Consider the following 27,608-nt stretch of genomic DNA (forward strand, 5'->3'; position numbering starts at 1 on the left):
ATATTTGGCTAGAGGAATATTCTCCATCTTCAATAATTTTGGATAATGAGGAAATAAATTCTTTTGCAGCATCTTTATCTGCATCAGCCGATTCTTCAGTGAATTTAATATAAACCAACCGTTACTTGCTTGAAAAATCGTGTTGAAATCTTCTTTTAATCTAGCCTTCCAATCTTTGTGCAAACTAAGATAAGAGCCTTCGCTTGAATAATTAAAATACTCAGAGGGACATCTTTTTGATGTTGGTCATCGATCCACGATGACAAAGACTTTTCCAATTCATCCATAACTATGCCGTGTCTTTTGGAAACAATCTTTAAACATATATTTCCACAATTATCACATCATATTGTAGACCTGTTTGTATCATAGGAACGTCTAATAATTTCCATCTTTGTCTCGATCGTGTGAAGTTTACGAGTCCTTGATTTCTTTTTGTTCGTATCAACACTGCAGTTTTTCCGTTTCTCACTCACTAAACCTATCCTAGCTAGCTCACAAGCAAAGTGACGAGTGTGAGCGGGATGCAAGTGATGCAAGAAATGCACTTGCTTGTGAGCGAGCGAGAGAAGGATATCTTTACCCCACAGCGCAAAAAATTTTTTTTTTTAAATTTGCGAATGTCAAACGTTCGATAGTCGAGGTCCGCGTGTATTCTAAAACATTAGATCGAGAGGTTTAAAAGAATACTATTTAGTGTAATAAAAATACTTAATGCAGTCATCAAATGTTTAAAATAAATATAGAGGATAATAAGGCTTCAAAATTATATAAATAGATTATCTACAACGTTTAAGGAATGTCCAGGCTTATGCTCTGAAAATACCATAAAAATTCCATTTTGACCTACGCACGTGGGCTGTTAATTGAGCTAAACTGAATGGATTCAAAACACCCAGATTCTGCATTTAAAAGTCCGTATGCCAGAATCACATAAATTCTATGTGTAGTTGAATTGTGACGATACCGTTAGGGTTGCCCGGCTATCAATTCAATGGATGATGATTTGTTTATTGTTATGTTTCAGACAAACGAGTGTCGGGAAAGTCAAAAGATGAGCAAATGCAAGAAAAGAAAGTAGAATTAGAAAAGAGACTTCAGGATGTTGCCGTTCAATTGGGCAGCTCCAATAAGAAGCAGCAGCCTAAAAAAGGTTTGTCTGATTGTTGTTTATTTTTTAAAATGGATGCCCTCATTCCATAAAACTTAAAGTAATAATGTAAACAACAGGTTTTAACGGTGCTCTGTGGTAACTGTGCAGATGGCGCTAAAGAGGCAGTGGCCGCATCGGGAAGACTGTCATCCAGCTCCAGTTCGTCCGACTCGTCCAACTCCTCCTCCAGCAGCGACACGTCTTCCTCGGACACCAGTGACAGTGAAGCAGGTTAGAACAGAACAGAACTAGTCTTCACATCACAACACCAACTACACCCCCCTCCCTTTCGCGATTACCATAAGTGTTTTCTTTTCGTTATTGTACAAAATTGAGCCGAGTCTCCGAGCATTCATTCCCTCGCGACTCGTTTTATTTAATAATAATGATTAATTTTCGATGTAAAATGTAAAAATCAATTTTAAACTGTGAATAGTGAATGTCGACTCCGTATGCGGATAATAAATTAGTCGAGTGAGTCGTTTGCCTGCGCGGTTCGGCCGGCGTGTCGGTTTCGGACTCAGGCGATCTCGTTTAGACATCCCCGTCGCCTGGGAGGAAATAATATTTATAATAATTTTAAGTTAGATACGAAATGTAGCTGTAAAAAAGTAGGAAATTTTTTCTTTATAAATGACGTAGCTAGAGTAATATGAGGCGTGCGCGCGCGTTCAAATATGGCCTTTTTATCAGTTTTATATTTAAGCCGATCGAAAATCGACGGCTCGACGAAGGAGGCGGTCCGTCGCAGTATCGTCGAGAGTTTTCTTTGCGGAACGTCAGCCTCGGGACGCGCGAGGTTTTCGAAATAAAAAATTTTAGCCGATAAGTTATATTATAATATATTCTACCTATTCTACAATACTAGGCCCGATTCGTTCTGAATAATTTTTACTGTAAAAAATGACAAGTGACGTTATAGTCTCGACATTTCTTTATGCTTTTCGTAAGTGATATTTAAATATTAGTGATTTTTTTAGTCGAGTATGTTTTTTGTATATTTAGCTCCGTCGATAAATCTTTTGTAATATTGTTCTATTATTTCGTTTAGACTATGTTTTGACCGTACATAATAATATATAAACATAACATAATACTTTCGTTGTTAGTGTCTTTAGATCGAAGGAATATCTCTAAGATGCGAACCATCAGTTTGTTGTTATAAATTGACATGTACTATGAATCGATTGTTTTAATCCGGGATAATGTAATTAAGAATCATGATCTATTTCTGATTCGAATCAAACAATTAATAAATTAAATGAATAATAATAAAATTTTATAAAAGAAATCAATAAGCAGTTTTTAATAATAATAATAATGGAATGCTCTGCAATTTTGGAATTATAAAGTGCATCATGATTACTGTTATTTTTTTAAACCAAAATAATTTTAAACTAAAATAAACAAAACCTTAAGAGAGGTTAGAGGTGACCGAAATCCTAATGGTCGCCTCCCGACTGATCAGTGTGATCACTGGATGACATGTTCCTTTGAAATCATCTCATTTATTTGTTTTCATCGTGTTACATTCGAAATATGTATCAAAGAAAGCTATGTCAAATTTCAGGTGTTTGTTTATATGTATATTTCCCAGCCAATTTATTGTTCTTCCCTTTAACGCTTATTCAATAAAGGTATGTGTGTTGTCTACTGCCGATTTGAATACTGCAATCATCGTAATAATAAGTACACTTTAATATAAATGAAGGATTGCGGGTTAAGTGTCAATTTTGTGCAAACCGTCAATTGTATTTGACAGATGAAACAACTGAAATATGGCAAAGCTATCGACTCTGTGCATGTTCTTATTGTGATCATTGTTGAAAAAGTTGCTTTGGTACATATGTGATCGGCCAGTGCAGAATGTGTCAATGACAGAGGCCAGCTTGAAATCCACCGCCACCCTTTTGTATGTGCTGATTCTGTTCAATATTAGTCTGTAAGACTGCTCACCATCCGGGAAGTGACTCCTCAGCCGTATTTAGGGATGCAGTTGTAACCCGCTCCGCCGCGTATTTACGGAGGCCGGGTAACAGGTGGCGGTCAGTAGAGTCCTAAGAGGGTGTTATTTTGGAGCTGACAAACCTTTTCACCTTGCGTTCATTATTTTAACTATATCATGTCCTCTCTTGTCGACTTGGTGCTCATCCACACATATATGTTTATATATCAGTATGGAGAAACTGAAACCCGACAAATTTTCTTTACACGAATTGATAAAATCGCAAATGAAATAAATACCAGATCTCTACCGCTCTCGACCAGACGGACCCCGATTTGTTTTGTAAGATTTTTTTTTGCATCCTGTCTGCGGACAGAAATATCTGTGATTCCTCATAATGTATTGAGGTGTGCGAGTTGATGCGAGGCGAGATTGCATGCGTGCGAGTGCGAATGAAGAGTGGAATAATTATCATCACGACGTATGGAGGTTTGAATCTTTTGGTTGCAGCCGTGTCAATGACGTATGCAATGCAAACAAATGTGTAAGGACGGTCGCTGTTTTGTTTATTTTCACTCTTTATCTCTGTATTAAACGATTGGGTTGTTGGCCCCCCTGCGCCCCCACCTGTCCATCAATGGACGGGGCGACGGGAGCTTGCAGCTGAGACTTTGGCGTTTTGAGGTGTGCGGGTCGGTCCCGGCCGTGCGAGTCATCAGGTTTTTGAGTGAGACATGTATAGTTTGAAGCTATGGACGCGTATCAAGGCAGAAAAGGTTTATTACTGCTTCATTTCTGCCCGAAGACGGTGAAAATATTCACATCGTGTTTTCCTGTTGTTTTACTTGATATAATTTAAAATTGATTTATTAATGTGTATCTATCGAAAGCTGGCCTTCCTCCTTCACACATTGTTTGCACTCAGGTCTAGTGGTGAAATGAAATGTATGTAGAGTATACACATATGGATATATGGACATGTGTATCTATAAGCGGAGTGTTTGTCGCCCTCGCAATTTGTATGAAGTGATATGTCGCACATTTTTTTAAGTGAAATAATTGTCAACGATAAATTGATGCATTAATTGTAAAGAATGTCTCTTAGACTTAAGGTTGACTCGGTCGATTGTAAGACTGCTGTCGACGGTTTATCATTGTCTTATTTGAAGGGTAGTTTTAATGGCCGCAGTCTGCTGATCTCTGATCTCATCTTTTCATCTTTGCCGAATACATGATTACCGATTACCTTGTCACTACCTTAGTTACTCTCTTACTGTGTTACTCTGTTTTGGCATAGAGTAGCGGCTAAATGATTTTAAATGGACAGACATTCTTGTCAACATTATTACAATCCTGAAATATGAGAGTTTTAAAATATAAAATACCAAGGAAGAAGGCATGCGTGCAATTGTCAATTTAAATATATGTATACATAAAGATACAATTCTCTTAAAGTCATATTTCTTCTCAATCGTTAAAATACAAATACACAGCATCTGTGGAATTCTTTATTTATTAAAACTGCCCTGAAATTTAAAGAAACAGCTTGCTTTTTATATTGTGCTCTATTCAGTTAGTATGATGCTATTCTGTCGATATTCCTTAAAAATCAATTTTTGTCAATTTGACAATTCTATTACTTCACTTAATTGATATGTAAACTCTTTCTCTCATTCCGATAAAAAAACGTTATAGAAAGCTTTGCAATTTGACAGCTCATGTCAATGGAGAATTATGTACCTATTTATAATATTAAATAATCGGACTGCTTTGATTAATTATTATTACTCTAAATTGAAAATTTAAATTGGACTTGACATCTCTTTTATCTTTTCCTAAAAATGTGTGCAATCCACTCTTCATCAAAACTATCAAAGCCACATGCCATGGTTCAATTCAATCATTGATTGACCCTAAAAAAATTCTTGAAAAGTAAAAAGTTTCATTAGGATTTGCAATTTGATAGTTATTTTGTTTATATTATGTCATTTGACCTGTTTATGCATTGTGCTGTCCAATTGATCAAATTACTTACATACCTTAAATGTAAAACTTTTTTTTACATTGACTTTTTTATAAATTATGTATCTAGCAGCGCCTTTATTCCATTGTAGCCAGCGCGAGTCGAATGTGTCACACTGGGAATTATTGAGTTATCACCTCAGTTGCTATAATGCGACTAGGCCATAGTTAGCCTAAGCTAGATATATTGGACTTGCAGTGGGTAGAATGGAATAAAGGCACTGTGTAATCAATCACAAGGCAGATGCGAAGCGTACTATTTATAACATTAAATTTATAATCTATTATTGCCAATCTAAAATTATTTTTCTACATTCAACATAATTGAAGTATTTTCAGTAATATTGTGGATTTAATTAATACCAAATTAATTTATCGTTAATAAAAAATATTATTTTTGTGTGCATTAAGTATATTATAAATCTTTTTTTGTCAGTAAATGGCAGCTTTGCATTATATTCTATAGAAATCACATCCTCAGAATTATCAAAAAACATTGATCTTCAATAAAATTCAACAATCTAAAGCAGCTGTGTTATTGTATTATGTATTAACAATCTACTTGGTCCATTTATCATTTTCAAAAGAATAAATCACACTATTGCATTTAAAGAAATCTGATATTTATATTTACATATTAGTTCAATCATAAAATCAATTGTATTTTCTCATCAATGAATAATTTAATTCATTGATATGGTTTCTTTTAGCTCTGTTCAATCATGCTCTGAATAAACCAAACCAGCTAGTCTATGTAGACTAGAATTTTTTCATCCTCACCTCAGTGCATTGTTCAGTGTGTGTGCCGGGTTTACTTGAATCATATTTTTAATATAGTATTTTCCGCCTTTCGCATGCACACCGAAAAGGACTAAAATACTACAGTATTACATTTCATCAAATTTCTCCCATTTAGCCTATATCAATGATGGCAGATCCATGACCTGCTGGCAATTCCAAATGAACAATGACAGTTTTTCCATTAAATAAAATATTTTTTCCATTATAATCATGTTATCATTTTCTTTTCACTTTTATAGTGTATTATTCTTATAAAAATTTAAAAATTAAAGAACTTAAAATCTCTGCATTATAATTTCTTTTTTAATCACTCAAATATTGGAAACGCCGTTTCGTGCAGCAAAATTTTGAACCCGTCTGCGGAAAAATGTTCGCCATCGCTGATCTATAGTAACCATTATGTAAATATTACTATGTTCATGATCTTTTCATTTTCACATTGCAGCCTAATGAATTGATTTACATATTTGCTATATAAAGTTTTAAAAAATATGAATCATGTGAATATTTCAAGTATAATTTTTTTTAAATGTTCAATGTGGCAATTCAATCCATCACTGAATCTGTTTATTTATGTTGAAAATATTATTAGCAGCTTCCCATTTCTAATGCAATTCCTTGGTTATATACAAATTAAATAATTGCAGCTAGTCAAACCTTGTGTTTTCTTTAATCATTTAATTTTTTTTTATCCAGTTCTCATATAATACGTCTATGCCTATGATTTCATTATTATGTAAACGTATTTATTGTACTCTATTTTATTCACAAATAGAATTGTTGGTTTGAGGTATTCGTGACTTTCAACAACTGGTGATTATGAGTTGTGAAAGATATTGCGATTACTGTTAACGAGAACACTGCTGCCAGTTTCACACACTTACAGTAAATTATCATATCAAGTAAAAGGTTCAACATCAAAAAATTGTGAAAATGTTTTATTTAACAGCAGTATGGCCATAAGTAAATATTTTTCTTGGAAAACCAAATTTGTGATTATACCTACTCATTATTGCTACTGTCAAAGATTCAATCGATATTTTCCTGATGGCATTTTATATGCAAAACGATAGAAATGTATACCATATATTTTTTCCATTTATCACAAAATCAAACTGCATTTCTTTTATTAATCGTAATTAATTTTGTGGGAATACAAATGCTGTTTATTTCTATATAGTAGTAAGTGGTAAATGATGGATTATGAAATTATTTAAGTAAATTGGCCATATTAGGTTAAAATTTCAAATCTATCTTGTGTTTAATATTTAATGAGTGGATAGTGAACACATTTTGAATATCACGCACCCTTTGCCCGAAGCGTATAACTCTGTATTTACATAAAATATAAATAATTTTGTGTCACTTTTATGTGTATTTTGCTGTGCAAAAGAATACATCCCTCAGGGAGGAGGCATACGGTTAATGTAAATTACAAACTCGACGGTTACCTGGAGAGCAATAGCATCTCATGTTAGATAATTTCATAAGTTTACTGCTATTTGGCAACATAAATACATATTTCGGAGAAAAGTTCAAATCAAAATTTAAATTAACCGATACAGTTAAGAATCAGTAATCGATAAATGAAACTATTATTGCGATACATACATTGCTACTATTACTATGGTCACACTCAAATTACACCTATTTGGTATCGGTTACATTTATTTTGTCAATTGATTTTTGAGACATGGAATATTAATCCTATATGATGGCATTATTCATAAAAACCATAATATGTTGACCATTTTCAAATTCAAAATTTATATCTGTATTCATATTCTATATGAACTGTTTCAGGTTTTTGTCAATGAAAGATTTTTTTTTGTACATTATAGGCTGAAATATAATGGTAACAGGATGATTCATATATATATATATATACATATATTATATTGTATTGTACACACACTCATGTAGTATAATAATATATTGATTGTTAATTACATACAGTGGGCAAACACTACTTTTTGTTTCAAATCACTTCAGATAATTTCTCTGCTACATACATTAGTGTATAAAATTGGTTTAATTTTATAATTGCGATATACAATTTGTAAATTATGAATTATTAATAATCGTTACTTGAATGAACTTTAAATAGTGAAAAATGAAGTGAGAATGGAGGACTGCATGAAAATAATTTTTATTGTGAGAAGTAAAGGGAAAAGAAAATGACAAGCCTGAATTTGTAATTTTGCTTATTTCAAGATGAAAGTAAAAACTATGTTTTTAAATGTACATAATTATGAAATATAAAAGTATGTAAGTGTAGCCTACATATTCTGAAATATCTGTGTTTTATTCCAACCAAATTTGGTAGCTAAAAAGTTTATTGGAACTTTTTATTTCCGTGTATGGAATTTGACTACATTCATTTAATAGCATACGCAATCGAATCACTCCTCTTGAGGATTTCTCTGCTCCTGAGTTTCCAGTTGATATGAAGGTCGTTGATATTTATTGTGTTATTGTCAAAATGCTTTATCTGAAACTCATAAAATATAGCAACATTTGTCTTCAGTTTTGTTTACCCAAATATATTTTAGGGGCAACAAATGTATGTACATACATTAATAAGTTAAGTTTACTGTTAATAATTTACAATTTTGATTACAAACAAAATGTCAATCGGTAGAGATCTGGTATAACTAGTATATTTTTGCGGTAAATAAATAGTACATAGAGTTATTCTAGCCAATGAAGGGGTGGAATAATCAACATGCTGTATACATCACAGAGTGGTTTCATAAAATTATTATATAATATTGAACACAGGGTGAATTCGGTGTTCAGTGAGGAATCGACTGTACGGTTTTTAAGGTAAGTGAAAATTTACACATTCTGCATATTGCCAATATCAAAAATCAAGAAATACTAATATAACAAGTACCTAACTAAGTAGGCATCCTGATATGACACAATGATTACAATTAAAATATTTTTTTTCAAGTGTCAAGCGGTGGCGTGCGGTTTATAGATGCTGTCGATGATTAGCATGCTTATTCAACGGAATAGTTTGTAATAACAATATATTGTTTATTTATTGTCTGATAGTCAACCAAGCGATTCGCATGATTGCACAATATTCTAAATTGTCCAATGGATCCATAAAAAAATTAATTCAAAAAAATCACATATCGGAAGTTGATGCAAGTTTATCCACATATAAAATCTTCGATTTGGTGGGATTCAAACACATCTTTCACTTCGCGGGCGAGTGCTCTTACTATTGGGCTACCACCGACCCGAGTGTCCTTTATGAATATTTCGTAATACTGACATAACTAGTCATGTATTTTCAATGAATGCTACAGTATCAGGCTATATTTGACTTGTCTTGGAAGAAAACATACATATTCCAAGCATGATTAAACCAAACTGATATACAATTTAGTCATTTTATTTTTTAACCTTTTGCACTCAAAACAATTTATGGGTATGCATTACCGGCAACTCGGAAACAATTTTCTATAAAAATTGCTTTATAAGTGACATTAAAAATTCTTGTAAAAATTGTTTAAAAAAAATGGAGTCTTTTATACTTAATTACTGTTTTAAGTATTTTTTCATCGTATACTATTTCTCAAAATTGTATTCTCCAAGATGTAGTAGGTTTACGTATGCAGTTATCGCAATAGAGTCTCGTTTCTTGCATTCCACACACTGTCTACCAGAACATACACTACAATCTTTTTTTGTTCCAGAATCCGGAATGCAATATATCGATGGCTTAATTCGCAAATTTGCTAACTCCACTTTTGAAAACTTTTCAGGAGAGAGTAAAAACATGTTATTTTGTTACTTTTTAACCTATTAAGAAAATTTAAAATGACAGATTGTTTATTTTATCAAAACGGACATTACTGTCTCATAAAATTAAAAATATAACCATTCGTTTATTTTATATGGACGTATTTAGGAGTTACCAAAATTGCAGGTTAAAAAATTTAAAAAATAATTATGTTCAATGGAGTTATCAACTTTTATTCTTAATTTTTATTGTAATTCAAACATGTTATTTTGTTACTTTTTAACCTATTAAGAAAATTTAAAATGACAGATTGTTTATTTTATCAAAACGGACATTACTGTCTCATAAAATTAAAAATATAACCATTCGTTTATTTTATATGGACGTATTTAGGAGTTACCAAAATTGCAGGTTAAAAAATTTAAAAAATAATTATGTTCAATGGAGTTATCAACTTTTATTCATAATTTTTATTGTAATTCTAAACAACATAATGAGTATTTTGAATAATATGTACTTAATTAATTACAAATATTAACTTAACATAACCTATAGGTAAGTAACACATCAAAATCTTATTTTTTTTAAGTTATTCATGAGGTATTTTGAATACGTAATCTACTACAAATTTAACTATATAACTTAAAATCAACACAATATTAAAAATAATTAAATTAAACATTAGGTATTTATTACAAGGGATAATTTCATAAGTTCTTCATGTGGAAGATTATCATAGAACTCGTGGTTATCCCCATGAATCGTCATTTTTAAGTCTTGCAGGTCATTGAATTTTCTATTTTTAATTTTCAATTGTGTCATGTGTAAACAGGCCAAAGTATCAATAGGTTTTGATAGTATGTTGATATTCCTCCATTGGGGTAAAATTTTCCAGGCCTCGTTAAATCGTAATTTATAATATAATATCGCCGCTGGATTTATATTGAAGGCCACGTATGTCAGTAACCTTAAATGATACAGAAAATTATTAGAAATAAAATGGTAATATCATTACAATATGACGCAATATTGAACACGTAAAGTAAGATGGAAATATAACAATTCTAATGCACTATGTACCTTTGGATCACCTTTCTTTCCTGGTTTTATGGTTGTCTGATACTGTACTTCATCGAAAGTTTTGAAAAATGTGTGATTCAAATACTTAACTTGATATGCTGGATGTTTTTTTGCTGCTTTACAGATGTTGTAATATTCTGCAGGAACAGATATATCTTTCTTTTTTAGTTGTCTTTCAATGCATGCGTGTATTGAATCGGCTACCATTTGGGTGTGGACTACCTCTAAGTATTTCTGCTCTATGGTGATTCCATTCACCATCGCAATATTTAACAGAGCATTAGCCAGCACAGAATTCTGGTTTTGGTAGATGCATCCAACCTCTATTTGGCATAAAATATTGTCTACAATAAAACTTCATATGATACTGGTGAACTCCTCTGCGTTGAGGTCACCTTCAGTCTCATTCAATAAATAGCAATATCCTTCTTTGGATTATAAATTGAAGAAACAAAAATTGTGTACGCATAATTTAGTTTTGTAATATAAACTTGAGACATTAGATTTAGGAGCCAAGAGAACGGACCGAAGGTCCATTGTAAAGACATATTGTTCAGTTTCTTTTTCTTTATTTTTCCATCTCTTTCGTCTTCTTTCTTCACCGAATGTAGCTGATGCTTAATATCCAACACATGGCCGACTTTGAAAGCTGCTCATTTTTCACACATATCTTTCTTAGGCTAGAATACAATTTTCTCTATATCTAAGTATTTATGGAAAGAACCGGTTGAAAACGCTTTTAAATTTTTTGTTACACACCAATCAATCTTATACAAATTAAAAAGTGTAGTTTTTGAGGTCCTTTTGAATTTTATTTGAACACAACGGAAAAAGAGTAACTCTGTTAGTTGATTTAGCAAGGATATTATCTAACACATATCTATAAAAAGCGTAAACATGTTTATGGAAAACATGGTTTGTACTCAAAATTACAAGTTGAGAATGTTTTGTTTGTATTATCGACAGAAATAAACGATTTATTTGTAGAGTTGCTTACTAATGACACGCTTCTGATAGATCTGGGTACAAAATGGCGGAGTTATACATTTTGCAGTATAGGTTTTGGAGCCCGATGGAGTTGACAAATTTTCTTGTAACGTTTTTTCGATGTATTAAAATAACTTGGAGTTGTCAAACTTATACAGGACATGCGCAAAGCATAATACAACAAGATGGCATCATTAAGTCATTTTCAGCAAAAAGTGGAGTTAGCAAATTTGCGAATTAAGCCATCGATATGTAGCATCTCACTTGGTTATTTGACATTTTTATTATTCAGTTAAAAAGTAAATCTCGGGATGAAACAGAAATTCAACACTGACCATCTAATGTTTCAAAGTAATCTAAATAATGATATTTACATACTAATGTAATGTAAAAAAAAGACAAAGAACTGAACTGTGATTGGTGTAGATGTTACCTTTGTTCATAAAGATATTGAAAAATTAAATACATAATATAAAAAATAATAATGTAATTCACACCCAACCAATTTGTAAACAGGTTGGCGGCATTCGAGTACAAAGTTTTGTATTTGTGAAGCGTATTATTCTTAACCTGATAGCTGCCCGTAACGTAACGAATACGTCATGGCCGGCCACGATGTACGATGTACGTCGCATGAGTCAAATATTTATTTATTCAATTTTAAAACTTGTAACTACATCTATGATCAAACCTTGCAAGCAAAAAACATTTGTAAGACGCATACATCGCGAGAATAAGGGAATTTCCCGAGAGGCCAAATCAGGGTTACCTCAAAGTTCCCCTGTACACTGGTATTTCTTGTACTGTAGGTATGATTCAATACTGACACAATCGGCGAGTAGTTATCAATTAGTAATGTCGGAATGCTAATTTTCTTATTCAGATTTGCGTTATAATTGAACTGTTTTCAATGTTTTTATATTGAAATTTAATTTCTGTTGAGTGAGTTTTTATTTATATTTCACATACAATTTGCTTATAAAAAAGTGTTATATTTACGAGTTTTGTTTTAAATTGTACCTACTGAAGTTGAATGAAAAGAAAGATTTTCGATGTTTTTAGATAGAAATTGATGAAAGACCAAGTGTTGTGTGACTATTTTTTATTTGTATTTCGGATTCAATTTGCGTATACGGAGTGTTTTATTTACGAGTTTAGTTTTACAAATTTTATGATTCAAAATGGATGAAATGACGATTTTGGTGAAATCAATAACCTTATCGATACCATATCTTGAGAATTTACAGACATTTTCACGAAATTGTGTATGAAAAACTTTTTCGCCGAACTTCAACAATTGAGGTCTCATATATAAGCTATTTTTCTTCTTATTCATTCATTGGCAGGGATCAGGGATTGCAATACCGGAATTTGAAAACCGTTATTCAATTATTTATCGATACCGAAATACCAGTTTCAAAAATCCAAAATACCGGTATTTTCAGTATAAAGAAAAATTTATGTTTTTCGAAAATGAAATTATTTTTAATAAATCATTCTTTACTACTATATATCGTCGCCCTCAAGGAAGAACTCACCAAATACAGTTTTTGCTCAAAATGAGTTATTTATACAGAAAATCTTGCAATTTTTAACTCTATCTTAGAAAAAATCACCAAAATTCTATCTATAGGTTTTATGTTAAAAATTACAAAAACAAAAATTCACCAACTACATAGAAAACATATTTGTGTTATGGAAAAAGTCAGGAAAAAGGTTACATTTTTTAATGTAATGTACATAAACATAAAAATAACCAATCAAACAAAAAAAAACGTTTCCTTCTATGTATTTTCGTTTTCTAATGAGAGCAATTTAAAATTTTCAAAAAGTTTAAAAGTCGATTATCTCAGGATTTTACTTTTGTTGGTTGGTGAGTTCTTCCTTGAGGGCGACGATGTATATACTTATTTTATAATAAATTTAGTGTAAGTTTAAGTTTTATGCTGTCAAAACGCAAATTGACAAACCAAAAAAAGTTATATAAAACTAAAATAAAATCCCTCAAATATACTGAATGAATTGTCGCAATGAATTAACAAATTTTGAAAAAGAAACCATTCATGACAAATATTTCCAATTATTCAATAATTACTATTGATTCAATGTTGGTAGTACATCCAACAAACATGAATGTGAGAGAGATTTTCCTGTACCAGTGGGTCTATTAGCAGCAAGATAGGTGCTGTTAAAATATAGCACTTATTGCAACAATAAAAACCAACTTCGTCTAATTGTTACAATAATTGCTAATATTTTGATACAAACCTACCCTAAGTTTGATAATATTTATCACTTTATCACTTAAGCGGTCGATAAGTATAGAATAGACCCACAGGACTTATAAATTAGCAGTTTTATAGTATTATGATCTATACAGTAGGTACAAGTTCAATTTAATCATGCTTGGAAAATACACATTTTTACTTAGAGAGTGAACAAATTACACTACCCATAAGTTTTTAATAAGAAAAGATTTAACAAAAATGTTTACCTACTATTCCATTGTGAATCCACACAGCGTTAGGTATGAATATAAATTACAGAGACAGTAAGTTTTGGTCAATAATACAGCTGAAACTAGTTTTAATTGTGTAATTTAATTTTATCGAGCGATTTTTATCTTTACATCTTTCAACAATTATTAAATGTGTAAAATCAGCAATATTCATTTAGCTTAATTAAATAATCAAGTTAGGTAGTCATAAAATTGCGAGTAAGTATATTTTTTTTAAATGCATGCCCATAATCGAAAGTCATCGCACGCACACCACTGATGTTGATTATTGTGTATGGGACTAACATAATCTATAGACATCAATCGCATGTGGTTTTGAACTGTGTTCCATACTAAAATTATGATTTCTGTCATGAAAATATATTTTTAGTATATATATTATTTATTCCGTAAATAGACGGTTAATCACGTATATAATAGAAATCACATGTTTAGTATGGCACATGGTTCAACCCCACATGCGGTTTCAGTCTATGGATGGTCTTTAAAAAGGAAGCATGATGATTGTGTCGAAAAATTTATAAACAAATTGTTCTATTGTGCTGTATCCAGTGGCGAAGAATGGAGGTAGGCTGTTAAGATCTGACATAAGTAGTGCATACTAAACTTTGTCAGTCAAACATATTTGTTTTCATTGAACTTAAGATTACAATGTATCGATAGTGTTTGTTAGTTTATAAAATTAAATTAAACCCTGCCTAATCTAAGCCATGGTAGATAATGGTCAAAAAATATTCATGTATCTATGAAATATCTAAAGTTATGCCATTAAACGATACATCATTTTGGATATTTTGTGATAAAAGTGTGCACTATTTTTGTCAGATCGCCCATAGCATACCTGAACTATTATGGTTTGGTTAGGCAGGGCTTAATTGAAATTTTGAACTGCAAATTGTATTATTAGTTCAATGAAAACAATTGAGTATGACTATTAAAGTTTATTGTGGACTATTTATGTCGAATCTCAACAGCCTACCTCCACCCTTCGCCACTGGCTGGTATCCTTTATCTGTCTAATTTTGTGGTATGGACGGATTCGTTATTTAAAATCATTTCAAAATAAGCACCAAATCCACGGAATTCACTATACATAAATCACAGTGAAACCTCGATTTTATGTGCCCGAAATTCATGTTTTCTTGTAACATTGCGTGTAATTTCTGCAGTCCTGTTTTATTTTAATACATTTAATTCCAGCAATTTACATCTGAAATATTACATATTCCAAATTAAACTTATTTTAATACTTTCAATTATGTATGTGTGTAAATAATGCACAGTAATTATTGAAATTTTAACTTACAGATGCATAGGTCCGTTTCTTTTTATAAAAAACGCCTACAGTGTCCAAGACCAAGTTTACATTGCGCTCGATTAGGATGCTAATTTTTCATTCATGTTAACATTTTTATGCTTTGTTGAATTGTTGTCTTGAACACAACAAATAAAGATGCTATGAGGTACATTGAAGGTGTAAAAACTATATTACTAGCACCAATGATGGAACAAGTCATTTTATATAAAATATGTTTATATCCCTCATTTATGTTTATCGTCAGTGCCTTAAAAAACATAAAATACGGGGTTTCACTGTATTTACCTCAAATCTGTCATCCGTAAATTGTACTCGTAGTGGAAGAAATTAAAAAAAAATAGTTTGGTACTGAAAAATCTTGCTGAATATACAGACATGACATGATAAAAGTACTCAAGAGAAACCGTTACCCTACTGTACCAAAGGTAATATTTCTGTACCTGAGAGTCCAAAAAGAACACTTTCGGTGAAACTCAATTTAAGATTTTTCATGCCAATCCAATTCAATTCAAATGCAATCCAATTGGATTTGGATGACACTCGGAGGAGGTACAGATTTTTAAACTGAAAATGCATAACTTAATGAAGAGTGGCAGTTCAGCAATCAATTAATTGGCAATAATTGCATTCCAGTATAAGTTGGAACCTAAAAATGAAATACAATCGGAACATGGTTATTACTATCACGGAAATAGCGAGATCTCGGATGTAATGAGGAAACATTCGTTTAGTTTATGATTTTCTCCATACATTTATTCACTTTTATAACGAGCTACTTATCGGGTATACCGAGCGAAACTGTTGAAGTGTCGATCATTTAAAAACAAGATTTTCAACCCTAAGCAATAATATCCGACCATGAGTTAACTCGACCGTTGCCGCCGGGATCGGATTATGTTTATGTCACTAGTTAATAAGTACCTAATGGTATTTTCGCCGACAACATTGAAAAAGTATCCATGCGTATGGTGAAATTGCATGTAAAAAATCCAAGCTTTGTGAAGTCAGTAGGTACCTACCAGCGCCGGCGTTCTTTTGTAGTTTATGAATGCTATGCTTGTTTCGGGGATTTTTAGGATGGTTTTCAGATTTTTTATGTTTGCCAAAGCGAACATGTTCGCGGATGTGGCGGGTGTACAGTGCCGGCCATACAAAAAATGGAAACTTATTCGCCTGTCTTTGGAAGACAGAATGCCAGTCTCAGGCTTTTGTTTTGAATAACTTAAAATTCGGAAGAATACTGGTCCGATAATGAGACATTTAGCATATTATGATTGGTAAGTGTTTATGATAAACTTTCAATATATTTAAAAAAAAAAAAAACAAGGTTTATTTTTGCTAAAAAATTCGCTCTCACTTGCCGCCATACAAAACCTCCCGGCGCAGATAAGGATGGAATGTGGCGCGAAAAATGTTATAACGAAATAACGAGCAAATTCAGTCGGTCCCATCTTCCTCGTAATAACCAAGTTTGACTGTATATCTTATTTTTATTATCGTTTATTATTATATTCTGGTGGTTTTTTCGTCCTTTTTAAACTGATCCATTGTTTGTTTAGGTTCAGGAAAACCGGCCAAGAAAAAACTGAAAAAAAATTTGATTCTTCCCATAATAAATGTGAGTATCGCTTCTTATTCTCCAATTTATGCATCAAGTTTATAAAGAAGTTCACAATAAATTCAATATTTTTAAATTTCAATGTTTTTGTGTTTCAAGTGGTAGTCGTATGTCCATTTTTATTAGTCAATAAGCCCAAGCCCTTTATTGTAATGAATATAATATGCGGAATAAAATTTGGACATTCAGTAAAACCTCAGTCATCAGGATTTTCGATTATCTAGATTTTTTTTTAATCAGTTTCGCATGATTACAAGATAAATGTATAATTTAAAAAAATGATATTTTATAAGTAAAATTTTATTGATGTTTTATTGTTTATTCGATTATCCAAACTATTGTCATCCCAATTAGTCCGCATAATCAAGATTCTAATGTATTGACATTTTAATTAATTGATTTCTACAAGTCTTGAGTTTACAAACACTTTTCTCTGATGTTTTGACATCTTTTATCATGTGAAAATTTCACAAAAGATTAATCTATTTTTTGCTGGCTTTTGACCAAATTTTGAAAATAGACACTGCTTGATGAAAAAAATGATAATAATATACTTACTTGGTGGGTTAAGTTTCATATCATTTTAAATTACTCTAGTCTCTGCTGCATTATAATTCTTGACCTGACAGTCAGTTTCCTACTTAGTTACAGTGAAAGAATATTCTGTTATTTTGTACGCATCATCTTTTCAGAAACTACCAGCGATTCAGGTTTCCAAAGTTCCCACACCCGCCAAAAAGCAGACACCCCCAGCTCCTCCGGCCCCAGTCGTTCCTGCAACTCCGGTTGAAGTGCCCCCGAGCCGACCACAAGCACCCCCTCCGGCTGCGCCCCAGCCTGTCATCACCGCCGTACCCACATCCTCCCTCCTTGCCGTGCCGCCTGCGCTCCCGTCGCCGGCTCCCGCCCCGGCCCCTGCGGTCTCTGCTGTTGTCGATCCGGTTCCGGCAGCACGGGTACAGCCGCCTGCGTTCGTTCAGGAACCCGCCGAGCCTCCCATCGGAGCCGCTGCTCAAACTGTCCCGTTGACTACAGCCAGCGCGATTGTTACCAACGTCGTCCCGACTGTCACCGCTCCCTCTGATCAATCGCCTGCTCTCGGAAATGTCCTCCATCACAATTCCCACTCAGGAGCCGCACAGAGAGTTAATCATGGCGCTCTGCCGCAGCAAAACGGACTGAAGAAAACGAATGAGGTCCAGGCAAGTGGACGGCAACAGTCTTACACTGATCCCCTTGAGCAGTCCCTGGCCGGCCTCGAGCGCAGCCTCTCCAAGGCTGACTCGCCTCTCTCCGTGCCTCACCGCGAATCTTCCCAAGGCCCCTTCGGGTTCGGGCCCGACCTGGCATCTGATCTCAAGCCCGAGTTGGAAATGCAGCACAATGCTCTCATCGCTCAGCTGCATGACTGGGCTCCAGATGTGCCTGGGTTTCTCCCTGGATTCAACTCGGACAAGCTGGATGGCTACCTGCCCCAGAACGGGTACATCAAACCAGACGGAGTCCATGATTCAGTTTTGATGGGTGGGGCCCTCTCAACTATGGGCACGACGGGGGCGGGGATGCCCTCCGTGGTGTCCATCTTCGATCCTCTGCCTACCCCGCCGCCCCACCCCGCTTCCAACCGCCCGCCCTCACTTGTCATGCCTGGTGTGGGTGCACCACCTTCCGCCAGAGAGGAGAAGCCGCTGCTCACCCCCAAGCCTATAGAAGACTTGATGGGGATTCCTAATGTCAATAGTTCCTCCATGGAGCGAACAATGAAGTATGACATGGAGAAGAAGCCCGCTGCGGCCGCTCAGCAGCAGCAGCAGCAGCAACAGCCGCCGCCGCCGCAGACAGAAGAGTCAAAGAACCCCGGCAGTAACTTTTTCCAGGCCTTCAAACCAAAGCAGGAGCAGAACCTAAAGAATGCAACGTCGTGGTCGCTGCTGGCCCAAGGGGGAAGTCCTCAAGGGGCAAATGTCGCTGCGGCCGCTCACTCCAAGCCAAAACCGGTCATGGATAGTTTTCAGGTGAGATCTTGATCTTAGAATACTTCATATTCTAAAACCTACTTCCTTTATTCATGTCTTCTATCTTACTCTAACATGTATTGCTGTGATGATAATGTGTGCTGAATGCTTTCTCACTCACACTTATTTTGTCGTCAGTTTTTGGTCAGGCCAGGCAAATGTTTCAAAACATCTATCGATATTATTATTTCAAATTTATTTAATATTGACAAAGAAAATATTTCAAATTATGAGTTTAAGACATTGACAATGTGATGAAATATGGAAAATATTGTACACACAAAACAAAATTTGAAATAAAAATAGCATAATAAGAAAGATATAACTTCTACAAAATTGTAAAAAGTACAAATACACCTAAACTTACCCTCATGCGAATGGAATACATCAATATAAACAAAGCTATCCAGTTGAACAAGGTTATTGTTTTTCTGACCGTCATTGTCGATGACAAATAAATTCTGCATTGTTTTACAAACAGCTAAATTTAATTTATGAGAATTTACTTCTTGCATCATATTTAAATAGTTAGGTAATTACTACGTATACGTATTTTAACCAACTTGCATACGTGAGATGTTTGATTTCATGGTAGATTATGTCATACATGATAAATTGCAATAATTATTCCATTTATGGTTTTCGTCAGTATGGATCATTTTGTGTAATTTCATCCAATCAGATCGTGCACATGTGAAATTACATTTAAAGAAAAAATATCTAAGAACAGTTATCTGGGACATATTAGCAAACATAATTGGCATGTGATGTACATAGATACAATGTTAACGAGATCTGGGACATATTAGCAAACATAATTGGCATGTGATGTACATAGATACAATGTTAACGAGAATGGCAGAGCTCTTATTTACACCACTTCAAAAATACTTACCGAATAAACATCTCTTTTAACTGCAGTATAAGCATACCTAAGAGAAAGACAGTCGGGTAAAGCCACGGGTAGTATCCATACGGCCTGAAGTAAAGAATCTCGGAAATTTCCTCTAAACTCTCCCACCGGAAGGTGTAATACCTTAACCCGGAAAAGACCCAGAACTAAGACTTGCGGTTTTTCCAGGCTTTCAAGAAACAAGCCCGTGAAAAGATGGACAGGCAACGTGCGTTTGCTGAGATGCGAAAGAAAGAGCAGGCAGACAGACAGAGGCAAGAGAGTGAGAGGAGAAGAGACCCCGCCGAAGACGATGCCGACAAGACCAGGTAACAATTATCAACTGTCCTTTACAATTATCCTGAACTAAATTACTATTTTGAGGTTCGAAATCACTCGTAATACTGATTGATTTTTTTTGTCGCACAGAAAGCTTTCATTGCCCGGCGGGACAAACTCATCGGAGCCGAGCGTTCCCGCTGAGCGAGGGGCTTATGACAGCTCTTCCGTCGGAATCCCCCCTGCACTCGCTCCCGGAACGATGGTATCCGGTTTGCCTGCCAGAGTTCAAGTGTCCCTGCCCGCTCCCTCTCCCCCGACGCGGACCCTCGCCCCTCCCCCTGCAGTTCTCCCGCCGCCTCAGCACCAACATCAGCACCAGCAGAGGGAGAGGGATCGGGAGAGAGAGCGAGAAAGGGAGAGGGAGCGGGAGAGAGAGGCGGCCAACAGCGTCGGCCCGCCTTCCGTTCTGGTGTCGGCCCCTCCTCTCTCTTCTCCCGCTCCTTCTCCTGTGCAGCCTCCCCTTATCAACTCTCATTCCCACCCGCACCCGCACTCTCACCAGCCTGATAAGGCTGCTGCAGAACGGGAGAGACAGAGGCAGAGAGAGCAAGAAAGAAGGAGACGTGAGGCGGTGAGTCATTTTACCCATTTCTTCTTTATATGTGCACCTATTCCACTATTACTCACTATACTTTCTAATATTCTATGACTATTATTCGTATATGGGTGATCTCAGACCATCTCTTTGGCATTTTTTTTTTTTAAATACTACTGTTATGTGCTGCAATTGTAATCCACAGAATAATTCTGTGTGAGAAAGGGAAAGGGCAATCTTAAATCACTACTAACTAGTTCATTGAGTAGTAAATTAGATTGTGCTTTGGACAAATTAGTATGGCAACATGTATTTTTCTATGTGAAATTTACCAATTCAACAGCATCAATTTGACTCTTCTCTTTTTCCTTTGTGCATAATATGTGCATTTGTGATTAATTTGGCATATTGTCAATGATTTTTCAATATTTTAGACATATCACCATCACACTTTTCCTTTCGCTCATGAAAATTATTGTGATAATGAGACTACTATGACCGATATTCATTTTAAAGATAAAAAAATGATTTGTTCTTACATATTATAATTATTTCATCAAAATTATTTATTCTTCAGTTTATTCTAATTTATTTTGAATATGTTAAGTGTTTAACCTTTTTCTCAATCCTACAGATGGCAGGGCAGATCGATATGAACATGCAGAGTGACTTAATGGCCGCTTTCGAAGAGTCCTTGTAAATTTCTTCTGACGAAGTGACAAATTTTAAATATGAATGAATTATAACGCGAGTGGACGTTATCGTTAACCCCGCGTTCCGCCGCCACGACCCGACGCCACGGCTGTGCCGCGTTTTTGTAAAAAGTTACTTTTAATGTAATATAATGAGTGGAATATATAAATTTTATTTAATTTATAAGATGAGATTTTTTTGTACAAAATCGTTTGTTTCTTTTTATACGTGCGAACAATTCGACCGCAGAATTCTCACGGTGGCGTTATAATTTTGCGGGGAACGCTCGTGTGAAGACTTCAAAATTCCATTGGCGGGCGGCAGCCGCCCTGCGGATAAACAAATGAGTTAAGTGTTTTACTGTTTTATTACCGATGCGGTTATCGTGATATTGAAAAAAAAAACACTAAAGTTTAGTTAAATGTGGTGAATTGACAGGTTATATTTATATATTATACATACTGAACTGAACACTAACTTATATAAATGTGAGTGGAGGATTGTTGTTACTGTTCTATGTTATTTGACGAGAACGTCGCACGCCTGTTGTTGTGACACTACTGTCTATTTTTCTATTTATGATTTTTTTTAACGGATTCAAACTAAAAAAATAATGAAAGCATTTTTGAATTTTGTAAAAGAAATAGTGACTGAATTGGAAATATCTTTGCCTGTTCAATTTTTTATATTTGTGCAAAGCTCGTGATGAAGACCGACCCACACTTATTATTGACCTCCACCAATCCCAATAAGTATAATTAAAACTTGAATGAGCTTTTTAAAATGGACAACAGATCGGAATGATGCAGCCAGCCAAGACAACTTACAGAATTGTAACACTGCCATTCCTTTTAAAAACCACACAAAAAAAATTATCTCGTAATACAGAAAATAATTGTACAGTATTATGGATGTTTACTTTCAGTTTTTTAACATTATGCCTTTATCTTAAGTAATTGACAATGGGTTTCGATAGAACACAATTTGTAACAACTAATAATACAGTTATTAGTTTATTAATTCAGTTGACATTGTCATATCTTCAACCGATGTTTTATAAGTATTGTGTTGTAACTGTATTTCTGGAGATGATATTTTTGAAACTTTTAATTGACATTTATATGACGTCCCATCGTTGCCGTTGAGGATTTAATGCATTATGAAAATTGATATACATTATGACATTTAATCACTGAACCAAACCGAACTGCATACAGTAAACAGCAATGGTAACAAATAAATAATTTGATGTATTAGTTACATTTGTATTTAGCCAGTATTATGTAGGTTCATAATACTGTACCTCAGAGGCAGACGGATGCAAATCCAAATACCCAATTGTTCAGGAGAGCCAAAAAACCATTTTTATTTTAAACGAATACTCATAACTTCTAAGAAAATATACATAGAATGATCATTATTTTTATTATTCTAATTCAATTAAAGTACTTCTGGAATATGTAAGAAAGGAATAAATATAATACAATTTTATATCTAAAAAAAATAAAATAAAAAACCTAGTGTGGATTTGCATCCTTCTGCCTCTCAAGATATTTTGTTAATGTGGATTTGCATCTTATTTACCTAGCCAAAATAAAACAATTTATAAGTTAAAAAAAATTATAGGTATAAATATAACAAAGCAAAACACATTTTCTTTTAAATTTTTTATTATGTCATCTTCATCATCACCAGCCTGAATCTATTCACTGCTGGATGAAGGCCTCGCTAATCTCCAAGCTGATTCCACTTCTCTCGTTCCTGTGCGTTGCGTTGCCAAGTTTTTCCGCAGAACTTTATCATTTCATCGATCCAGCGGCCTCTAGGTCTACCTTGCGGATGTTTTTTACCTCTTGGATATACCACTGGATGACTAAATTTGTCCAACGATTGTCCTTTCTTCGAGCCATGTTCCAGCCCATTTCCATTTGAGGTTTTTAGCAAACTCTATCACATCATTAATCCTTCTCTGTTCCCTTATCCACTCATTCCTTTTTTTGTCCTTTTGCGTTATGCCCAGCATGCACCTTTCCATACCACGTTGTGCTACTCTAAGTTTCTGGATCTCTCTTTTACTTAAGCTCAATGTTTCACACGCATGTAGTTACGGGAAGTACACACTGGTTGAACACTTTGCACTTTAGGCATTTTCGAAGAAATTATTCAGGCGGCCAAAAGCACTCCAGCCTAGCTTTACTCTGCGAACAATTTCATCAAATATACATCCATCTATAGACACTTATTGTGCCAGATAGATGTAGTTTTTCACCTGTTCGAGCTGAATGCCATTGATGAGGATCTCTTTTTGGCCCGCAAAGCAGTTTAACATGACTTTATTCTTTGATACATTTATTTTCAAGCCTACTTTGTTGCTTACTCCATCGAGTTACTGCATTCTGCTTTGGAAGCCTTCTGAGTCTTGCAAACTACTATTTATTGTTATCGGCAAAGCGTAGATGACTCACGTATTCTCCATTTATGGGGACCCGTGTCATTCCAGTCAAGTTGTCTAAATAAGTCTTCAAATGTAGCTGTAAATAGTTTAGGTGAGATTGTATCACCTTGTCGGACTCCTTTGCTGATAGGAAATGCGCGATGGTTTATGAAGATGTTGTTGCGCTACTGTATATATTATTGAAAATATTTATATAGCACCCGGGGATTCCTCGATTTCCGAGTGCATCGAGTATTGAATTTTTTTTTATGGAATCGAACGCTTTCTCATAGTCTATAAAACCCATGGATAGCGGCAGCTTGTATTCCTGTTACCGCTCTGATTTCCCTGATGACTTGGATAATATGGTCCATAGTGCTGTATCCTCCTCTAAAGCTCGTTCTCCTGGCTGGTTCTCGTCTAGTACATATTGCAGACGGTTTGATAGAATTTTATCTTAGTGGATTATTGGATTTGCATCCTTCTGCCTCTAAGGTAGGTATGGCACTTGCATCTTTATTCTATGCATATCTTGGACTAGGACTTTCATCTCTCTGCCACTAATAGATAAAGCCTTTAGCATGACGATTCTTAAAAAAACTCATTTTCCCCAAAAACGGAGTTGCATCCGTCTGCCTCTGAGGTACAGATATTATGCCAGTGCAATTCGAGGTCTTAATGTCAAACAACACTACCTACAAAAGTGCAACTTTACAGTAGAGCCAAAAAATGTTTTTTCAGTTTCTTGTAACTCAACAAAGGGGATGTTTATTTAAAACCTAATGTTCATATTTTATAATTTTTTGTGTATTGTATCTTGCTTATGGTGATGTTAAAATTTATATGTAGGTAAGGTTTTAAAAAATATAAAAACAAGGGTAACTTTATACAGTTAACGTTAAATTTTACTGACGATTTAAGAAGAAACTAGACAAGATTGACATAAAGTTGTTTGACTATCATGTAGCCGAGAATGTAAAATAATGTTATCTAAAAAACCAACACTTTTGTAGATAACGTTGTTTAATTTTAAGCACTCGAATTGTTTCTATGATAAACAATATAGGAAACACAAGACTGCAGTGATTATTTATTTATTGGCTTGACAATGTCTCACGATAAACTCATTCTTGGATATCTATTGTATAGTACTTTTATATCTTTATTTATTCATTATGTTTGGAAATTGGAAAAAAATCAAATTATGTATTACAATTTCTTTATAATATTTATTTTTTCTGTTTTCGATTCAATTTATTTTAAAATATAATCAGTGGCGTAATTATCATGCTTCAACAATAAAATTGAACATTATGAGAAGGTATCAGAATAATATGTACGTTCTGTAATTTGTAAAATGTGAAAATTTGGCAAAACAAAGTTTTAATAATCTTATTCAATAATGGCGTAACAAAAATATGGATCAGTTCCATTCCAGCATTCTATAATAATTATTATAATCCCTACTGAGAGTTTATTGTGAGCATAAATAATATCAGCAGAAACAATTTTGGAATAACAAATAATAATAATGGGAAAAATGTTTAAAGGCATAATATTAATAATTAAGTTTTGAAATTTTGGCTCCGATTGGTCAGCTTCAGTATTGTCCCATTTAGTGTCATTTCACATTCCACGAGTACATTTTTATCTATTGGTATGTACTTAATTCAAAACCGCCATTTCTGCTAACGGTTGTGATGTCAGTATAATCAGGTAGTAAATTTTCTTCTGCATGGGATTTATATCTACACCAATTGTATAATGATTTTCAGCTGACACGGTCAATGGTTTATGCTTGCTGTACAGCCGTTCTTATGAACCCTTTGCACATTTTACTTGTTAAGATAATATTTTTTTGTAGGATTAATATTAAATTGAATTGAAAAACTCTCTGTAATAGTCATATTATTTTAAAACTATAATGTCAAACAAAGATGTTTCCGATTTAGTTGTGAAACTGTATTTTTTTTTTATTCAATATTGAGGAGGGAGGAGTGCAATGGATTGTGATGATTTGGCATGAAATTAAGCAATAAATATTTTTTTTACAAAGCTAAAAATTGACTATTATTTATTTTTCACTTAATTTTTTCAGCCATCTCAAATTATTTCCAAATCTCACGATGATCGTTTCGCATAGACAATATTAAATAAATAACTCTACAGAATCCAAAAAGAAAGGATGACTGATTGACGGCACTTTTAGTGCTATTTCAAAATCTTGATTACATACCATGCAGTTTGCTGTGAGTAATATCAAAAACTGCCGATTACCCGTTGATTTGTTTTCGATTCACATATAATTTCATGCCAATACATTTGAACATGTTTGAGGAAACTCTCCCAAATCAGTAATGAATATTTTATCGGTTTTATCCATCGGAAGCTAATTACATAATAACATAATCATACCATTGGAGTCCACTGTCAAAACAGAATTCTCCAGCAATCCTTTTGAAAAATCTTCAATCATATCCTTATATTTAGCGATAGTTTAAATCATATTGAAATTCTTTGTAATGCAGAGGCCATCCGTACACGGAAACCGAGTGCAGTCTTGTACCGTGTGTCATACATACTTTACTTATGATTTCTGTTCATGGAAATTTACAGTCAATTTACAGTCTGGCGCTTATATACTTGGTGAAAACATATTTCCATGAATAAAAATCATGAGTTAAGTATATCAAACGGTATAAAACCGCATGTGGTTTCAGTCTATAGATGGGTTCAAAGTATTTTTACTTTATTTATTGTCTAAAGATATTGGAAATCACATATAGGTGTGGGTAAGAGAATATACTGAAAAAGTATGCAATTACATATTTATCAATTGACCTTTGTTACACTTCGAGTGCTTAAAGTCAGACAACGTTATCTACAAAAGTGTTTTTTTTTTTTTTTTTGAGATAACATTATTTTATATTTACGGCTACATAATAGTCAAACAACGTTATGTCAATCTTTTCTAATTTCTTATTAAATCGTCAGTAAAGTTTAACGCTAACTACATAAGTTACCCTTGTTTTCATATTTTTTTAAAACTATCCCTATAAATTTTAACATCATCATAAGCAAGATAAATGTACAATACACAATAAATTATAAAATATTAACATTAGGTTTTAAATAAACATTTCCCTTGTTGAGTTACAAGAATCTAAAATAACGATTTTTGGCTCTCCTGTAAAGTTGCACTTTTGTAGATAGTGTTGTTTGACACTAAGCCCTCGACTTTACAGTATCCTCAGATGTGCCATTTGTTGTAAAACATCAATGGGTGACATCTATTGATTGTTCAATAAATGATACATAGTACATATTGCAGCATTATTTTATTTATGTTATGTCATTTCCTACATTTCTCTATATAGATCTTTTAATTATGTTATGTTACGTACAAAAAAATCCTGCAATTTTGTTTATCATTTTTTTTAATTTCACCGTATTACCGAATCAGTTTTTAGGGATTGCTCACTTAGTAATTAGCCGAAT

At 33.8% G+C, this 27,608-nt stretch overlaps 2 protein-coding genes across 7 annotated transcripts in view; both read left to right on the plus strand.

Annotated features, from left to right (window-relative positions):
• Positions 1 to 23,171, plus strand: part of LOC147071849 (homeotic protein female sterile-like) — a 70,944-nt gene extending 47,773 nt beyond the window's left edge. For all 6 annotated transcript variants that reach the window (XM_085946777.1, XM_085946773.1, XM_085946775.1 and 3 more), the window contains exons 17-23: positions 1,028 to 1,153; positions 1,262 to 1,384; positions 17,141 to 17,199; positions 17,892 to 19,214; positions 20,296 to 20,435; positions 20,536 to 21,019; positions 21,618 to 23,171. In XM_085946777.1, coding sequence (XP_085802903.1) covers positions 1,028 to 1,153; positions 1,262 to 1,384; positions 17,141 to 17,199; positions 17,892 to 19,214; positions 20,296 to 20,435; positions 20,536 to 21,019; positions 21,618 to 21,683 — 2,321 coding nt within the window. In that variant the 3' untranslated portion in view covers positions 21,684 to 23,171. The remainder of the gene's footprint in view (positions 1 to 1,027; positions 1,154 to 1,261; positions 1,385 to 17,140; positions 17,200 to 17,891; positions 19,215 to 20,295; positions 20,436 to 20,535; positions 21,020 to 21,617) is intronic.
• LOC147071847 (uncharacterized) overlaps positions 1 to 27,608 on the plus strand; it is a 383,531-nt gene that overhangs the window by 70,631 nt on the left and 285,292 nt on the right. The gene's annotated exons all lie outside the window — the stretch shown is intronic.

The sequence above is a fragment of the Rhyacophila brunnea genome, unplaced genomic scaffold (genome assembly GCF_057557595.1).
Source record: "Rhyacophila brunnea isolate RB1 unplaced genomic scaffold, BYU_Rbru_1.0 scaffold_2, whole genome shotgun sequence".
In the NCBI taxonomy this organism is placed as follows: Eukaryota; Metazoa; Arthropoda; class Insecta; order Trichoptera; family Rhyacophilidae; genus Rhyacophila; species Rhyacophila brunnea.